At 42.8% G+C, this 17,795-nt stretch overlaps 1 protein-coding gene across 1 annotated transcript in view; it reads right to left on the bottom strand.

The window, feature by feature from the left end:
• Nucleotides 1-829: 829 nt before the first annotated feature.
• Nucleotides 830-17,795, bottom strand: part of LOC140730902 (frizzled-6-like) — an 80,832-nt gene continuing 63,866 nt past the window's right edge. Inside the window, exon 7 of the mRNA XM_073051935.1 lies at nt 830-9,687. Within this exon, the coding sequence (XP_072908036.1) occupies nt 9,516-9,687 (172 nt within the window). The 3' untranslated portion in view covers nt 830-9,515. The remainder of the gene's footprint in view (nt 9,688-17,795) is intronic.

Here is a 17,795-nt window from a genome sequence, read left to right as displayed (position 1 = left end):
TTTGAGTAGGGGAACAGATGTTGTAAATGCCTCAGGAGTGTAACCATTTTCCAGTTCATTTTATGTGCTTATTCCTTTTCTACTCTATCCACTTCTGCACATTTAATAGTTTAATTTCCCACACTGTTTTCCAGTTCCGCGGAACAGTTACACCCAAGATTTTAACCATTTAATCTCCACACAGCTGCTAAATGACCTGCAGTCTGACTCTTAACCTGTCGGTAGAGTTTGCAGATCAGTAAAGGCCACACTGTTTTCAATTAATACCCTCAGAAAAATACGATGCTGTATTATACTTGCAGAGCTCTTACTGTGCATGCTTGCTATGCATCTGAACAGCCTGTACTAATGCACAATCTAGGGTATTCAGCTACTCAACAGTGGTTTGTGCTGCAGGTACATAGCTGATAGGACACAGATGGACAGAATTCAGCATTACATCTCAAAACTGGGAAGACGTTGCTCTCAACAGAGATATCTGGAGGAAATCTGTTCAGGAGGGGGCAGTGCTGCATGAGAATGACCTCCCCTGCGCTGAGAACAAGCGGCAGCTGCGAAAGGAGAGAATGCGAAACCAAAATAAAACCACCACTAACCACAACCACCTCTTACTTTTAGCCACACTGCCCCAGAATTTGTAGATCTTGGCTCAGTCTGTACAGTGCACCCGAGGACCCACCAACACACAGCCTCTTAGGAGAACATCATACTCAACCGGAGTGATGGCACTACTATTTACTGTCATTGAACTCCGACAATTCAAACCATCATAAATAAATATGGAAATAGAAGTGACACAAAGCAATCCACGAATGCACACTTCCAAATATGCAGGTACAGCATTTTAATTAAATGTAAAATCCTGCACTTTGAATTAGCAATAACTCTTATAAAATAAGGACATGTTAAAGTACTTATTGTAATCAAATAGAACATCACTAGTAATTGGGTTACAGAAATACACTTTTGTGCAGAAGCAGTTGAATCACAGGCCACTCCCATTAAGAAAACATTTTAAATAGATCTATAAAAATAGCAGCAAAGTACAAAGATATTGAAGTAAACTATATACACTCAGTGGCCACTTTGTTAGGTACACCTGCTCATTGATGTATCTAATCAGCCAATCATGTGGCAGCAGCTCAATGCATGCAGACATGGCCAAGAGGTTCAAATGTTGTTCAGACCAAACATCAGCACAGGGAAGAAATGATTGTTGGTGCCCCGCAGTGTGGTTTGAGTCAGAAACTGCAGATCTCCTGGGATTTTCACGAAGAACTCTAGAGTTTACAGAGAATGGTGTGCAAAACAGAAAAAAACCCATCAAATGAGCAGCCATTCTGTGGCAAAAGCCTCTTGTTTATGAGGCCAGAGGAGTGTGGCCAGACTGGTTCAAGCTGACTCAAATGACCATGCATTACAACATAGGTGTGCAGAAGAGCATCTAGTTCGGGTGGGCGGAGTCTATGCTTTTGCTGCAGCTTGTACGAAGGGAGGGGGAGAAGGGGTTTCAATGTTTCTATCATTAATTCTATGGGGTTTCTTTCTCTTGTTGATGTCTGTGAAGAGTATGTATTTCAGATTGTATACTGTATGCATGTGTGTGGCATCCGTCGGTCTCGAGAGACCATGGATCTGCGCCTGGAGAGTTTTGATTCAGCTGCTGATGGTGGAGCAGTGTCTGTTGTGGCTGTACAGGCCCACAGGGGAGTGACAGTCTCGGCTGCAGCGATTGCATTTGAAGACGCTCTCTCCTCCAATGTTGCCGTGTTGTTGTCTTTTCGGCGAGCGCACTTTTCCTCGGCGGAAAGCCTCAGTTTCTCTCCTCCGCGCTCCGGCCCTCTGTGTAGTTCTCGTCTCCAGCGTGAGCGATCGTTCACGACGACTTCCCATCTTTTGACGTCCAGGTCCATTGTCTTCATGTCCCTTTTGCAGACGTCTTTGAAACGAAGGTGAGGACGTCCTCGTGCTCTCTTGCCGGTGGTCAGTTCCCCGTACAGTAGGTCTTTCGGAATCCTCCCGTCCGGCATGCGATGTACGTGTCCCAGCCAGCAGAGTCGGCGTTGTTGGAGAAGGGTGAAGAGGCTGGGTAACTGGGCGCGGGTAAGGACTTCAGTGTTGGTGACTCGGTCGGTCCATTTGATGCCCAGAACGGGTCTCAGGCTGTGAAGGTGGAAGGCGTTGAGTAGAGGCTCCAGGTCTCGCTGCGGTACAGCAGTGTGCTGAGGATGTATGCCCTGTAGACTGCAATTTTGGTGTTCGTAATCAGCTTTCTGTTCTCCCAGACTCTCTTGGTCAGCCTGGCGAATGTGGTGGCTGCTTGTCCGATCCGCCTGTTGATCTCGGAGTCCAGGGAGAGGCTGTCCATGATGGTGGAGCCGAGGTATGTGAATTCGTGGACTACCTCCAGCTCGTAATTGTTGATGTTGATGACGGGGGGTTGTTCAACGCCTTGGCCCATCACGTTGGTCTTCTTCAGACTAATAGTTAGGCTGAATTCCTGGCAGGCTCTTGAGAGGTTGTCCATAAGTCACTGCAGTTGCTCTTCAGAGTGTGTCGCCAACGCTGCGTCATCTGCAAACAGCATGTCTCTGATGAGTACTTCACGGACCTTGGGTTTTGCCCTCAGCCGGGACAGACTGAACAGCCTTCCGTCCGATCCGGTATGAAGGTAAACTCCATCGGTTGAAGTTCCAAACGCGTGTTTCAGCATGACTGCGAAGAAGATGCCGAATAGGGTGGGAGCAAGCACACAGCCCTGCTTCACACCGCTGCAGGTGTTGAAAGCCTCTGAAGAAGAGCCATCAAATTGAACGACACCTTTCATATCCGCATGAAACGACTGGACTACCTTGAGGAGCCTCGGAGGACAACCAATCCTGGCGAGGATTTTAAACAAGCTGTCTCGACTAACAAGGTCGAATGCCTTTGTGAGGTCGATGAAAGCGACATAGCTATTATTAATGCTTTTGAGATAGTGATTTAGATGCATATCATGTTTTTTACTGAGTTAAGTATTGTATGTAATTAGTTTTGCTACAACAAGTGTATGGGACATTGGAAAAAAAGTTGAATTTCCCCATGGGGATGAATAAAGTATCTATCTATCTATCTATCTATCTAGAGTGGTTGTCTTTGCTCTTGGCATTTCTCTTGCAGCTGTCAAAGAGAGAAGATCATGTCGATTGTGGAACGTTCTGACCTAAAACCGCACTGAGATTTGGGGTATACCCTTTCGGCGATTTTCTGTAGTCTGCCCCGGACTGTATGCATACTCTGATACTAAATGTACCTTTGAACAACACATTGAACCTTGACATGAATGGCTACAACAGCAGAAGACCACACAAGGTTCTACTTCTGTACCTAATAAAGTGGCTTCTGAACCTGTATATTAGAAATATAGCAGTCTAGTCACATGTAACATTTAGCTGATCCTTTTCCAATTACTTTGAAAGGAAAAACCTTGGATCTTATCAAGTTCATTCATATTTCAGTAACTAAGACACACATACCAATTCATCGTTACAGTTTTCTTTTACGTTAGCAGACATGAGTTTGAAATCCAGAGTAAATAATTTTTAATTATATCGCACTAAATTTTGTCCCAAGCACATTTTAATTGCAACACACTGCTAAACATCACAGTAACATTCATCTCCAGGATGATCAAAGGGAGCTTATTTTGGAATGCAAGGACAAAAATTTGTTCCAATTACTAAGATGTATTTTTTTAGTATAGAAGCACACATTTTATTCAAGTAGTTCACTTGGATGAAAAACTGTCTTCGATGAATTCAATCCATAATTGTGGCAGACTGCATTTAAAAATATAAGTCAGCAATATTGACTTCATACACCTCGTAAAGATGCAATGTTTAGTAAATAAAAATAGATTCTTAAGTTAAAAATACTCATTATATGTCTCCCATTCTCAAAAATATGAACACAATCCAACTGCAGCCATATTGTACATTTTGCTGCCTCGCTCTTAATGTTCCTGGAACTCAAGCACCTCTCAAGTCTGCCCCATTATTCAAGGTGACAGTGGCCGATCTATACTGATCAACTCCTCTTCTGTGCCAGTTTCCTGGATCCTTCAAATATTTATTCATTTCTATCTTAAATAAATTGATTCCTACTAACTTCCACCCTGTAGATAGAAGTTTAGAAGTTAGTAGGAAGTAATAAGCTTAATTTGGTTCAAAACAGTACAAAACGCAGCAAAATGAATTTCTGCTGATTTTTACTGCTTTGAGGATGCAAGTGATAAAGAGTTGAACTTTTTCCATTAGTCCATCTAGTGGCAACACTAAATAATACTGGAGTAGATTTCCAGTTAGAATACCTTTTACCATTTTCCCTACCACATATCCTCAAGGCGTCATTACCTGCCATTTTATACTAAGGCAGAGGTCACTGATTCATTATGAAGAAGCTTGAATTGAAAAAGCTCGTATTAAACAAACCACTAGTCAGACTTCGCTAGACATGGATAGGAATATTGATTTACTGCCATTATTGGCAAAAGCAAAGATAAATAAACAGTCTACAAGCACTGCCAATCTGTATTAGATTTACTTGCTTTTCTTAATCAATGTCCTTTGCAAAATTGTTTATTAATCCCTAACCACAAATAGGTAATAGTAAAAAAAAACCTCAAAATAATATTCTTTAGTTAAAGGGGAAAAGTAGGTAACACCTTGAGAACATTTATACTTTTCTTATAAAATAAGAAAATGTGCAAGGACTTGAAGAGGCCTTCAACCCACCAAGAGAAAGCCACAGAAACCTTCAGAAAACAGCAAGATTCAGCATATAGCAGTTGGCACGATCGTGCAGCGGTCAGCACAGCTGCTTTACCGCATCAGAAACCATCGACCAGTGTTCGATTCCTTCCACTGCCTGTAGAAAGTTTGTACATTCTCTCCATGACCGCGTGGGTTCCCTCCAGTTACCTCTCACATTGCAAAGACGGAAGGGTTAGAGTTAGTGATTTTGCAAGAATGCTTTGTTGGCTCCAGGAGCGTGGCACAACTTGCAGGCTGCCCCTAGAACAACCCTCGCAGATTTGATTACATGTAAAGAATGTATATCACTGTATGCTTCGATGTATATGTGTTAAATTAAATCTTTAATCTTCATGAATTAATAGAAGGGAAGATAATGCAGAAGTGGGCAAAGAACAGCAGGAATCAACTGAGTTTTCACAAAATAGTAGTGATTAAAAAGTAAACAGATTCATTTCAGAGGCATAAAATTTAAGCAGAAGTTACTTTAAAGTTATAAAGTTATTTTAAACAATGTGGAATTTTCACGGATGAAAGCATATTTACTGGAGTGAAGCCAGAGTTGTGAGGTTATATCTACTGAAAAATGTTGAACTGCTTGTAGCTTTATCCTCTTGAAAAAAGATTGAGATATGACCAGACAATGATCTTTAAAGGGCATAAGAGTGCAGATATGAGGAAAAAGCCACTTTTTGGACAAACCAAAGTTCATGACAATATAACAAACACGAGGAAATCTGTAAGATGCTGGAAATCTGAGCAGCACACACAAAATGCTGGAGGAACTCAGCAGGCCAGGCAGCATCTATGGAAAAAAAGTACAGTTGATGTTTTGGGCCGAGACCCTTCGGCAGGACTGGAGGAAAACAGCTGAGGAGTAGACTTGAAAGGTGGGGGGAGGGGGGGGGGAGAGAAATGCCAGGTGATGGGTGAAACTTGGATGGGGAGGGATGAAGCAAAGAGCTAGGAAGTTGATTGATGAAATAGACAAAAGACCATGGAAGAAAGAAGAGGGGAGGGGGGCAAGGAGAACGAGAGGGAGGCGATGGGCGGGCAAGGAGATAACATGAGAGAGGCAAGGGGATGGGAAATGGTGAAGGGGTGGGGGATGGAAACATTACTGGATGTTTGAGAAATTGATGTTCATGCTATCACACAAACAAGAGAAAGTCATGACAATATAAGATGGTCACAAGTGACACTGGGAGTAAATTCAGCTGGAGCTACTTTGTTAATGCATGGCTAGAATGTGGAACTTGTTACTGTAAGGAGTAATTGAAGGGCTTTATAAAGCACTATTGAGGCCTCTCGGAGTATTGTGAGCAGTTTTAGGACTCTTATTTAAGAAAGGATGTGCTGATATTGAAGAGTTCAAAGGATGTTCACGAGAATGACTCCAGGAATGAAAGGGTCATCATATGAGGAGCGATTGATGACTCTGGGCCTGTACTCTCTGGAATTTAGAATGAGGGAGGGATCCCATTGAAAGCTATTGAATGCTGAAAGGCCTAGATAGAGTGGATGTGGAGAGGATGTTTCCTGTGGTGAGGAGCCTAGGACAAGAGGACACAGCCATTTAGAGTGGAAATGGGGGATGTCCATTTAGAATGGAAATGAGGCAGAAGTTCTTTAGCCAGAGGGTGCTGAATCTGTGGAATTCATTGCCATAGGTGGCTTTGGAAACCAAGTCATTGGGTGTATTTAAGGCAGAGGTTGATAGGCTCTTGATTAGTCGGGGCGTGGTAGGTTACGGAGAGAAGGCAGGAGAACGGGGTTGAAAGGTAAAATGGATCAGCCATGAAGGAATGGTGGAGCAGAGTCGATGGGCCAAAATGGCTTAAATCTGCTGCTATATCTTATGGTCTAAGTCACACAGATGGAAGTAAGGGGAGGGATGAAACCATGGGTATTTACCTGATGGAGACTAAAATAGAATGATTGTGTTAAAAGAAGAATGTTAGAAGGAGAGTAATATGGGGGAATCATGTAGGAGACCACCTTGGCTGAACATTCAATTGTCCTTCAATACATTATAAAACGATATTCTGATTTCTCCATGTACCTGTCCAACTGCCTTCTGAGTTGTTATTGTACCTGCCTCAGCCTCTCTGTCTGGCAGCTCATTCCACTACCTACTGGATTGTGCTTTGATGCAGCTCTTTCAATCAAACTGAATCAAGGAATGGTACTTTCATGAGAAAGTTTTAATCATTAAAATGGATCAGTCTCAGCATAGAAAGATGCAGCAAAGGAGGTAGCCATTTGGCTCAATTTTACCTGTCAACTCTTTTGTAGAGCTATTCAATTAATTCTACTCCTTGGCCTCTTTCAGTCACTATAAAAGCTGAACAATCTATGGCTTACTAAGGGTTTGAGTGATAAAAATCAAGGTGACTTACATCTACGTACTCTGTGCCAGAGGATGGCACAGCACAGAATTACATAATGCTGTACAGCCGTACGTGGCAATGAATTTTAACAGATTCACTACCCTCTGGCTAAAGCAATTCCTCCTTATCTTTGTCCTAAAGGGACGTCCTTTTATTCTGAGGCTGTGCCCTCTGGACCTACTGTAGAATCCTCCACTATAGGAAACACCCTCTCCACATCCACTCTGTCTAGGCCTTTCAAAATTCGACAGGTTTAATGATAGCTCCCGCTCATTCTTCTAAACTCGAGCAAGTACAAGCTCAAAGCCAACAAGTATTCCTCATATGTTAACCCTTTCATTCACGGGATTATTCTCGTGAACTTCCTCTGGAACCTCGCCAATGCCAGCACATCCTTTCTTTGATAAGAAGCCAAAACTGCTCACAATGCTCCAAGTGCAGACTGACCAGTGCTTTAGAAAGCCTTACCATTACATCCTCACTTTTATATTCTAGTGCTCTCAAAATCAACATTAACATTGCATTTGCCTTCCTCACCACCAACACAACCTGCAAGTCAACTTTTAGGGAATCCTGCACGACGACTTTCAAGTCCCGAAGCATTTTTAATTTCTGAATTTGGTCCTATTTTGAAAATAGTCTATGCCTTTGTTCCTTCTCACAAAATGCATGACCATACATTTCCATACACTATATTCCATCCGCCACTTCTTTTCCCATTCTCCTAATTCGTTTAAGTCCTGCTTCCTCAAAACTACTTACACCTCCACCAATCATTGTATCATCCACAAACTTGACCACAAAGCCATCATCCAAACTGCTGACATATAACGTGAAAAGAAATGGTCCCTCCAACACTCCACATGTCACCAGTAGCCAACTAGAAAAGGCCCCCTTCATTCCCACTCCTTGCTTCCTGCTAGTCAGCCATTCTTTTATCCTGTAATACCATGGGTTCTTATCTCGTTAAGTAGCCTAACATTTGTGGCACCTTGTCAAAGGCCTTTTATAAATCTAAATAAACAATATCCACTGACTCTCCTTTGTCTATCCTGCCTGTTATTTCCTCAAAGAGTTCCAACAAATTTGTCAAGCAAGATTTCCCCTTAAGGAAATCATGCTGATTTTACTAGGACTGAGGGACTAAGTTGTCTTGAATGAAACCAACCAAGGTATTACCATCAGGGAAGCTTTAATGTAAACATTAAACTGACGGCATTTAAATGTGAAGAAAACCAAAGCCATTATTTACCTCCACCACAGATTCCAGATTGTCCCCAGAATCTGTTCCTGAAAACTGTTTGTAACAGTTCATGATGGAAATGTAGCTGTGAACATCTATTCCAGGCAGCAGCAGTTGCTTACTGTAACAAATAATCTGCTGGAGGTGCTTGAGTGGGGAGGCAACATCTGTAGGAGGAAAGGAATTGTCTCTACATCAGAACCTGAAATTTTGTCTGGAAACGTTGAAAATTCCTTTCCTCCCACAGATGCTGTTCCACCCGCTGAGTTCCTCACACCCCAGTTTAAAATTCCACCCTACATGCTCCAGACCACATATTTATTTTCATATCCTGACCAAAATATACAGATTTAATCTATCAGCTAATTTTGCTGTGATTCATATTCATAAACTAAAATAAATCTATATCAACTTTGTTATCTTCTTCCAGTGAGTTTGACCATATAAAGCTCCAACTTATTTTCCCTGAATACTTTAAACAAGACTGCTCATCTTCTATTTTGTACCACCCACATCAATGTACAGAATAAATATGACCCAGCCTACTAATGGAAATTGGTTTTGTTCCAGATCAGTCTCTACAGTGACTGCAGTTGCTTAGTGTTATTCTCCACTAATAATATTTCAAAGCATGTCATGTAAATCTCTCACTATGTAATCAAGTACACAAGATGAAATAACATTTGAATTTAACAATATCACCAACTGATTGAACAGAAATGTATACCACCTAAGAATACTTGACACAACACAAAAAAATTGCATAATATTCACTAAACTCATTTTCTGCCCTCAACACAAAGCTAGAATTTAAGTATAAAATGAAGGTCACCATATCAAAAAAAAACTTTGCCTGGAAGCATAAAAATGGTTAAAATCATGCTTTTTATAGTGTTTTCCTCATTTATATTAAACTTTAGATTTACTTATGTTCAATCTACTTAAGATGTAATGCATTTAAATTACTGTTCTTGATAGAAGACAGCAAGTAGCTTACAAAATAAAGCATAGAGGGGAAATTCACAAATAATATGCTCCGGCCAAAATATCTTACAACGACATATAAAGCCAAATGGTTCGGAGCAGGCATCCTCAGGCATTTGCGTCATCATTCCCAGGGTCTTCCACTTTGCTGAATTCCGGCAATGCATGTACAACAAGAGAAGCACAGCCCTTGCTGCTTGTAGGACATGGATAGTGTGGCACAAGTGCGTAGCTACTTTGCAGTGTAGATTCCTCAGCAAAGTTGCCACTTGGTGTTAATCTGCAATCAAGGATAAATCACAAGTGAACACAAAGCAATCAGTCTTTTAAGATTCACAGTTAACCTGTTGACACCACGTGTGGCTTTAAAGAAATCAGAAATACCAGCAAAGTATAAATATATAGACATTATTTAGTATCTCCCTTTCTTAGATTCGGCATGTCGTCTAAAACTTCCGCAAACTTCTAGACGCACAGTGGACTGGTTGCATCACGGCTAGTACGGAATGAAAAAGACTACAAAAAGTGGTGGTTACAGCCCAGTTTATCACAGACAAGGTCCTCCCCACCTTTGAGCACATTTACAGGGCATGCTGCCACAAGAAAACGGCCATCCATCAGGAGCCCCACCAGCCTACTCATGCTCTCTTCTCACTACTGTCATGGGGCTGAAGGTACAGGAGCCTCGGGACCCTCACCAACAGGTTCAGGAACAGTTATTACCCCACAACCTGAACTTCTCACCAGAATGCTGAAGTGACTCCACAACCTACGGATACACTTTCAAGGACTCTACAACTCATGTTCTCGATATTAATCTTTTACTTTTTTTTTATTATTTGCATGATTTTTATTCTTTTGCACAATGGTTCTTTGTCAGCCCTAGTTATTCGTATTTTTTTCATAAATTCTACTGTATTGCTTTATTTTTCCTGCAAATGCCTGGAAGAAAATAAAGCTCAAGATTGTACATGGTGACAACCTTTGATAATAAATTTATTTTAACTTTGCCTTTGAATCACTATTATTTTGAAATGCTTAGATTTTACATTTAGCAAAATGAATAGAGTCGGCTGGAACATACAAGTTTCTCCACAGTACAGGAGAATGTAGGAACTGTGAGGCTATAGCACAACCATTGACAGGGAGGTTAAATTAAAACACGTGGTAGATAGCCTTTGCTGTAAATGTGAAGAAGCTTATTTAAAAAGTGTCACCCAAACTTGACCACCAATAGCATCTATAAACTAAATGTGTGTTCCGTCACAAGATATTTAATACATTCTGTATAATCAATGTAGTGTCCCATCCTCACCCACAATGGCCAAATGGGAAATTTGTTCTTTACCGTTTCTGCTACTTGTTACTCGATTGGTCTCAAAATCTCTGTTTTGCTCTCCACAAAAGAACAGTTGAAGAAACACGGTCCACGTTTACACGGGGTTCAGCACCATCAGAAAACTGGAGATTTGCTTCAGGTACAACAAGGATTAGGATTCATCCATCTACTGGCTAGATTTACTGTATCAGACTGTTCCATCTATTGACCAATATAGTCCATTTTGAAGACACAAGGGACTAGAGATGCTGGAATCTGGATGAATACTCAAAATGCCGGACGAACTCAGTGGGTCCAAATGATGGATCTCAATTTGAAACATTTGCTGCCATAGAAGCTGTCTGAGCAAATGAGCTCCTCCAGCCTTTTGTGTGTTGTCCTTTCTAAAGCCTATCAAGTTATTTGTCAACACTGTGTTATGGTTAATTTCTAGGCATCAATGGAGGGTTCAAGATTCAAGGTGCATTTACTATCAGAGTATGAATGGAATGTACAACTCTGAGATTCATCTTTCCAGATAGCCACGAAACAAAGAAAACCATGGAAGCTGTTCAAACAAAAACATTAACACCCACATGCACAAAATACAAGTTGTGCAAACAACGAGAAGAACATCAATCCCCAACTATGCAAAAAGAGAATTGTGCAAATGGCAACAGGAACATCAACCACCCCCCATGTGCAAAAAAAACCCAAACAAATCATGCAAACGGCAACAGGAAAGAAACAGGAATGCACAATACAGGCCTTTCGACCCACAAAACTGTGCTGAACATGTCCTTACCTTAGAAATTACCTAGGGTTACCCATAGCCCTCTATTTTTCTAAGCTCCATGTACCTATCCAAGAATCTCTTAAAAGACCCTATCATATCCACCTCCACCACTGTCACTGGCAGCCCATTCCACGCACTCACCACTCTGCGCAAAAAACTCACCCCGACGTCTCCTCTGTACCTACTTCCAAGCACCTTAAAACTGTGCCCTCTCATGCTAGCTGCACATTCCCTCTGAGCTCCTAAACTCAATCCCACAATTGATGAAGGCCAATGCACCATGTGCTTTCTTAACCAGAGTAAACCTGCACAGCAGCTTTGAGTGTCCTATGGACTCGGACCCCAAGATCCCTCTGATTCTCCACACTGCCAAGAGTCTTACCATTAATACTATATTCTACCAAGATTGAGCGAAAACACAGAACACAAAAACATAAAACTGAAAGAGTCCAAGTGAACTACAGTCCAACGCATATACTGCAGACCCAGAACTTTGGCAGCACCCTCCAACAGCATTGAGGGAAAGAGACCATTTGAATGCAGGGGCCTTCCTTCAGGACCAGCAAGTGAGAGACCTTCACACGGAGACGTCTTCCTCTGGTAGCAGCAAGCGGCACTGAGCGCTCACTCGCCTCAATCTCAATTTTCAACGCTTTACTCGGCAAGATTGGCGATAAATATAGTTGATCATGGGCTTGCACCACAGCTTTAAGGTAAATTTCATGCACCCATACAAAATAACTAGCATCCATTTTGAAACTAAAGTAGGCCGATTCCAGCAACAAACTTCTCACCTGTACAATCCAATCTGCTTCAATTTAAAAAAACATTCTGATTTTGCTCTGTTGATGATAGGGTGAGAATTTAAATCCAATGTAGGCCAAAACAAAAGCTGCTTCAAACTGTCAAAGGACTTCATGATAGATGTTCAGCGTGTCCCCCTCTGGCCAGTGCATAACAAGTCACAAGGTCCTTGCATTGCACTGCTATGACTGAGAAGTGGAAGTGATCCAGAGAAACAGCAAACACAGATAAACTAAGACACAGATGCAGCTCGGCCCAGCGCCGAGGCTGTTAAGTAGGGCAACAGGGAAGTCCAGTCCAGCAATGAGATTGTCCAGTTCATCAGTGACCGTGATGGTGAGGCAGACTGCATGCTACCTTGCAGAGGGCTAGGTGGCAGTTCTCAAACACATCCTCATACCTATGACCCCACCAAGATCAACATGCCAATGCTTCTGCTACCTGGAAGGCTCATGGGTTCTGCCTCATCCCAACCCCTCCCCCATCACCACAAACTTATCCCTTCGCTCTATTTTGTTACCTCCCTTCCCCTTGCCAATCCATTCCTATCTACATCTGGGACACTTTGCATATTCTCCACTATTTTCAGAACGTCCAGTTCCTTGGCCTCCACTAGCCTCATCTTCACCGTGGATGTCCAGTTGCACTCATCAAAAATCTTTATTCATTCTGGAACATCGATCAAACCAGTTCTTCTCTGGTAGCGCCCTTCTCCACCTGGTAGTACTTTCACCTTCCCTCAGCAACTTCTCTTTTGATTCACCCCACTTTCTCCAAACCCAAGGTGAAGCTATGTGCACTCACATGGGGCCCAGCAATGGCTTCCTTTTTGTTGGCCACGTGAAGCAATCCAAGCCTACTCTAACGGCACTCTTCAAGTCTTCCTTCACTACATTGACGACTGCATTGGCACTGACTCCTGTACCCCTCTCCTCTTCCTTGATATCTCTGTCTCCACCTCAAGAAACAAACTACTTATTGACACTTATCAATAATGCACTTACTCCCACAGCTGGCTTCCCACCCTGCCACTTGGAAGGTTGCCATTCTTTCCTCACAGTTTCTCTACCTCTTGTGCTGAGGCTGTGCACTACAGGATATTTAAGATGTTCTCCTTTTTCAGGAAACAGAGCAATTCACTCCCCCCCCCCACCCCCACCATCCACCGAGTGGGGGCAGATTAAGCTTTTGTCAACATCTCTTCCACTTCCTGTACTTCTGCTGCCACCTGCTTCCCCTTTGAAAAAATAGAATGGGGATGAAGTTCCCTCAGTCCTGACCTTTCACCCCACCTGCCTCTGCATCATTTTTGCCAGTTACAATATAATCACACCGCCATGCATCAGGACTGCTTGACTCTGTGTTTTGCTGATTGAAAAGTTCAGCCCAGTAGTGATAGTCCTGTCTGGAAGCAGGGGGATTCAGACTGCAGCGAGAGAGCTCAGTCTGAAATATCATTAATTTAAACATTAGACATGGGAGCAGAATTAGACCATTCAGCCCATCGAGTCTGCCCCGCAATTCCATCATAGCTAATTTATTATCCTTCTTAACTTCATTCTCCTGCCTTATTCCCCTAAATGTTGCCCTTAATGATCAAGAACCTATCAACCTCTGCTTTAAATATACCCAGTGACTTGGCTTCCACAGCTGTCTGTGCCAATGAATTTCTCAGATTCATCACCTTCTGGCTAAAGAAATTCCACATCTCTATTCTAAAGAGATGTCCTATTCTGAGGCTGTGCCCTCCGGTCATAGACTCCCTCACTACAGGAAACATCCTCTCCACAATCACTCTATCAAGGCCTTTCAATATTCAATAGGTTTCAATGAAATCCCCCTCATTCCTCTAAACTCCAGTGAGTACAGGCCCACAACCATCAAATGCTTCTCATATGTTAACCCTTTTGATCCCAGGATCATTCTAGTGTGCCTCTTCTGGAATCTCTTCAATGCCAGCAAATCCTTTCTTAAATAAGGGGCCCAAAACTGTGCAAAATATTCAAAGTGGGGTCTGAACAACGCCTATGTAACACCCTGGGAAAGGTTTCACTGTTAATGTAATGGTTATTCTGTAGCAGCAGTGTTTGGGTTATGGCCAGAGATATCGGGGGCTTTGGAATGTGCGCCGTCCAGTGATGGGCGTGTTTTTTTCTTGTGTGCCTGAGAGCGAGTTGTTCTAGGACTTTTGTTCAGCGGAAGATGAAGAGAGAAGACGTCTGAAAGGAGCGGACTTGGAGTTGGGACAGACGTTGATGAAACCCGGGCGAAATTGATGGAGGACTGCCGGAAGGGAAACTGTGAACTCCAACATGTTTCATTAAAATGGGCCCTTTTCTTTTAGTTTTTCTTTACTAACCCTCTCTTCAAATTAATTATAAAGCTTAACCGTTTAATTGCATATGGTGTACTGTATGTTATTTTGTGGTACTGATTTGTAACAGAGTAACACATCACGCAGCATCCATGCAAACAAGATGTTCTGCACCTCAGATTTCACATTTGCCAGAGACTGTCTTCCCTAGACTAACATCACCGGCCAAACCTGAGGGATACAGTTGTGAGGGTTCGTCCGGGAATGATTTTGTTGGATGCATCCACGGCGTTACCGGTAACTAACACGCGTGTGTTGAGTGGAGTAGACATTTGTACTCCGGATGAATTGTTAATTTTCCTTTTAAGTACTGTTAAAGCTGTCGGCAAAGTTATGACTGTCGAGTGGAGATTTGATAAAATAGTGGGCACAGACCTTGTTTTGTTTCAGACTAGTGCTAACGTAACGGCAGTGGAACTGTCTGGTACTACTGGGGCCCTGGGTGAGGGGGGCTGTGAACTGTCCATGCTTTCTGGGAGGAGAAGAGTGTAGTGTAGCAGGCCGAATCGCAAGTCCGGTCTCCTGTAGCTGGAGGTGAAGACTTCAAAGACAGGATTCTCTCGTTTCTGCTTCGCGAGCAGAAGAAGCAGTCTAATTTGAAATGTCTAATGAGTCCCCGTCCCCCAGGGAAGAGTGAGAAATCTGAGTTAGTAACCGCCCTTACCCCTTTGGAAAATAAATGGAAAAATGCTCGGGTCCGAAATCCCAGCTATGGTAGGTTCCGCCTATTCTCAGGAACAAAGCCCACCCCTAAAGGGGAGGAGGAGTATGAGACTTGAGCGGAGCAGACCTCTCAGTTGTTAGATGAGTGGCAGTGATCTGATGATGATTGGTTGAAAGTTTGAGGGGGCGGGCTGCTGACGTTGTGAGAGTCATAAAGTCCCAGAACCCCCTTGCCACTACTGCCGCTTACATGTGAGCACTGGAAAACGCATTTGGCATAACAGTAAGCGTAATGGAGCTCATGCTGGGGTTTCAGAACATGCATCAGGAGAAGGGGGAGAAGCTTTCTGCTTATATTTTTCAGCTAGAGAGGCAGCTAAATTGCTTGCAGTGCAGGGGGGTCATTCAGGTGGCTGAGGTGGATCAATTAAGAACGGAGCAGAATCCCAGGACCTGATCACTTGGGCGCTCTGAATGTCTCGTAAGCTGTGCCCCCCTCCCTTGTGAGCCGATCAGAGAAGTACGAGAGGAGGAAAATGCATTGGCAGCGCAGGAGGCCTCCGCCAGCAGGGTATAGTCCTCGGTAGTGGTCCCCTGCAGTGAAGTGACCACAGATAGCTTGCCCCGGGGAGTAGTAGAGGAGATTGTGGCAGAGTTGAGAACTGGGATGTCCCAGTTATCAGTGGGTGTGACACCCCCCACCCCCCAATATATGATGGAGGAACAGAGTGTGGCCCCTTCTGCTTTGGGGAGCTATGTCACTGCTTTTTAAACCTGGGTTGGACTTTGTGTATTGCAGGAAGGGTTGGCAAATTCTCTCAAAGTTATGAGGACATGACTAAGTTTGGTGTAATGCCCTGGGAAAGGCTTCACTACTAATCTAATGGTTATTCTGTAGCAGCAGTGTTTGGGTTATGGCTAAGAGATAACTGGGGGTTTGGAATGTGCGCCGTCCAATGAAGGGAGTGCTTTTTTCTTGCTGTGTGCCTGAGAGTGAGTTGTTCTAAGTCTTTTGTTCAGGGGAATATGAAAGGAGAAGATGTCTGAAAGGAGTGGGGACCGACGTTGATGAAACGCAGGGGAAATTGATGGAGGACTAACGGACGGGAAACTGTGAACTCCAACGTGCACATTAGATTGTTTCAGTAAAATGAGCCCTTTTTTTTTAACTAACCCTCTTGTCAAATTAAGAATTATAAAGTTAAATCATTTAATTGCATATGGTGTGCTGTCTGTTATTTTGTGGTACTGATTTGTAACAGGGGAACACGTCATGCTGCATCCTCACAGACAAGCTCCTCAGATTTCACATTTGGTGGAGCCAGAGACCGTCTTCCCTAGACTAACAATGCTGGTTGAACCTGAGGGTTACACTTATAAAGCTTCAGCATTACATTCTTGCTTTTATATTCTAGTCCCCTTAATATTAATGTAAACATTGCATTTGACTTCCTTACTACTGACTCAACCTACAAGTTAACCTTTAGGGAATCCTACATGAGGGCCCCAAGTCCCTATGCACCTCGGAGTTTTGAGCATTCTGCCCATTTAGAAAATATTCTACGCCTTCTACCAAAATACATGGCCATACTACATTCCAGCTGCCACATCTTTGCCCATTCTCCTAATATGTCCAAGTCTTTCTAAGAATCCCTGCTTCCTTAATACTACCTGCCAATCCACCTATCTTTATATAATCTGCAAACTTGGCCACAAAGCCATCAAATCCATCATCTAAATCATTGGCATACAAGGTGAAAAGAAATGGTCTCAATAATGACGCCTGTGGTACTCAACTAGTCACCAAAAGCCTCCCAGAAAAGGCCCCCTTTATTCCCACTCTGCCTTTTGCCAGTGTCACTCAGCCAATCTACCCATGCTAGTATCTTTCTGTAATGCCGTGGCTGCTTATCTTGTTTCACTGTCCCCCATTACCTCTCTCCAGTATCATTTTCCAGTAGTCCTATATCCCTCTCTTTTACACTTTATATATCGGAAAAATAAATTTGTATCCTCTTCTATATTACTGGCTAGCTTTCTATCACATTTTGTCTTTTCTCTCTTTATTGCTACTTTAGTTGCCTTCTGTTGGTTTTTAAAAAGCTTCCCAATCCTCTCGCTTCTCATTAATTCTTGCTATATTGTATGCCCTCTCATTTGCTTTCAATGCTGCCTTTGACTTTCCTCGTCGGTCATGGATGCATTATCCTCCTTTAGATTGCTTCAACTTTAGGATGCATCTTTCCTGTGTCTTCCGAATTGCTCCCAGAAACTCCAGCCATTGCTGTTCTGCCATCATCTCTGTTAGTGACCTCTTCCAATCAACTTTGGCCATCTCCTCTCATGCTCCTGTAGTTCACTTTACTCCGCTGTAATACTGGTAGACCTGGTTTCAGCTTCTCCCTCTCAAACTGCAGAGTGAATTCTGTCACA

This window comes from Hemitrygon akajei, chromosome 1 (genome assembly GCF_048418815.1).
Source record: "Hemitrygon akajei chromosome 1, sHemAka1.3, whole genome shotgun sequence".
In the NCBI taxonomy this organism is placed as follows: domain Eukaryota; kingdom Metazoa; phylum Chordata; class Chondrichthyes; order Myliobatiformes; family Dasyatidae; genus Hemitrygon; species Hemitrygon akajei.
This window is presented reverse-complemented; position numbering and strand designations above follow the sequence as displayed.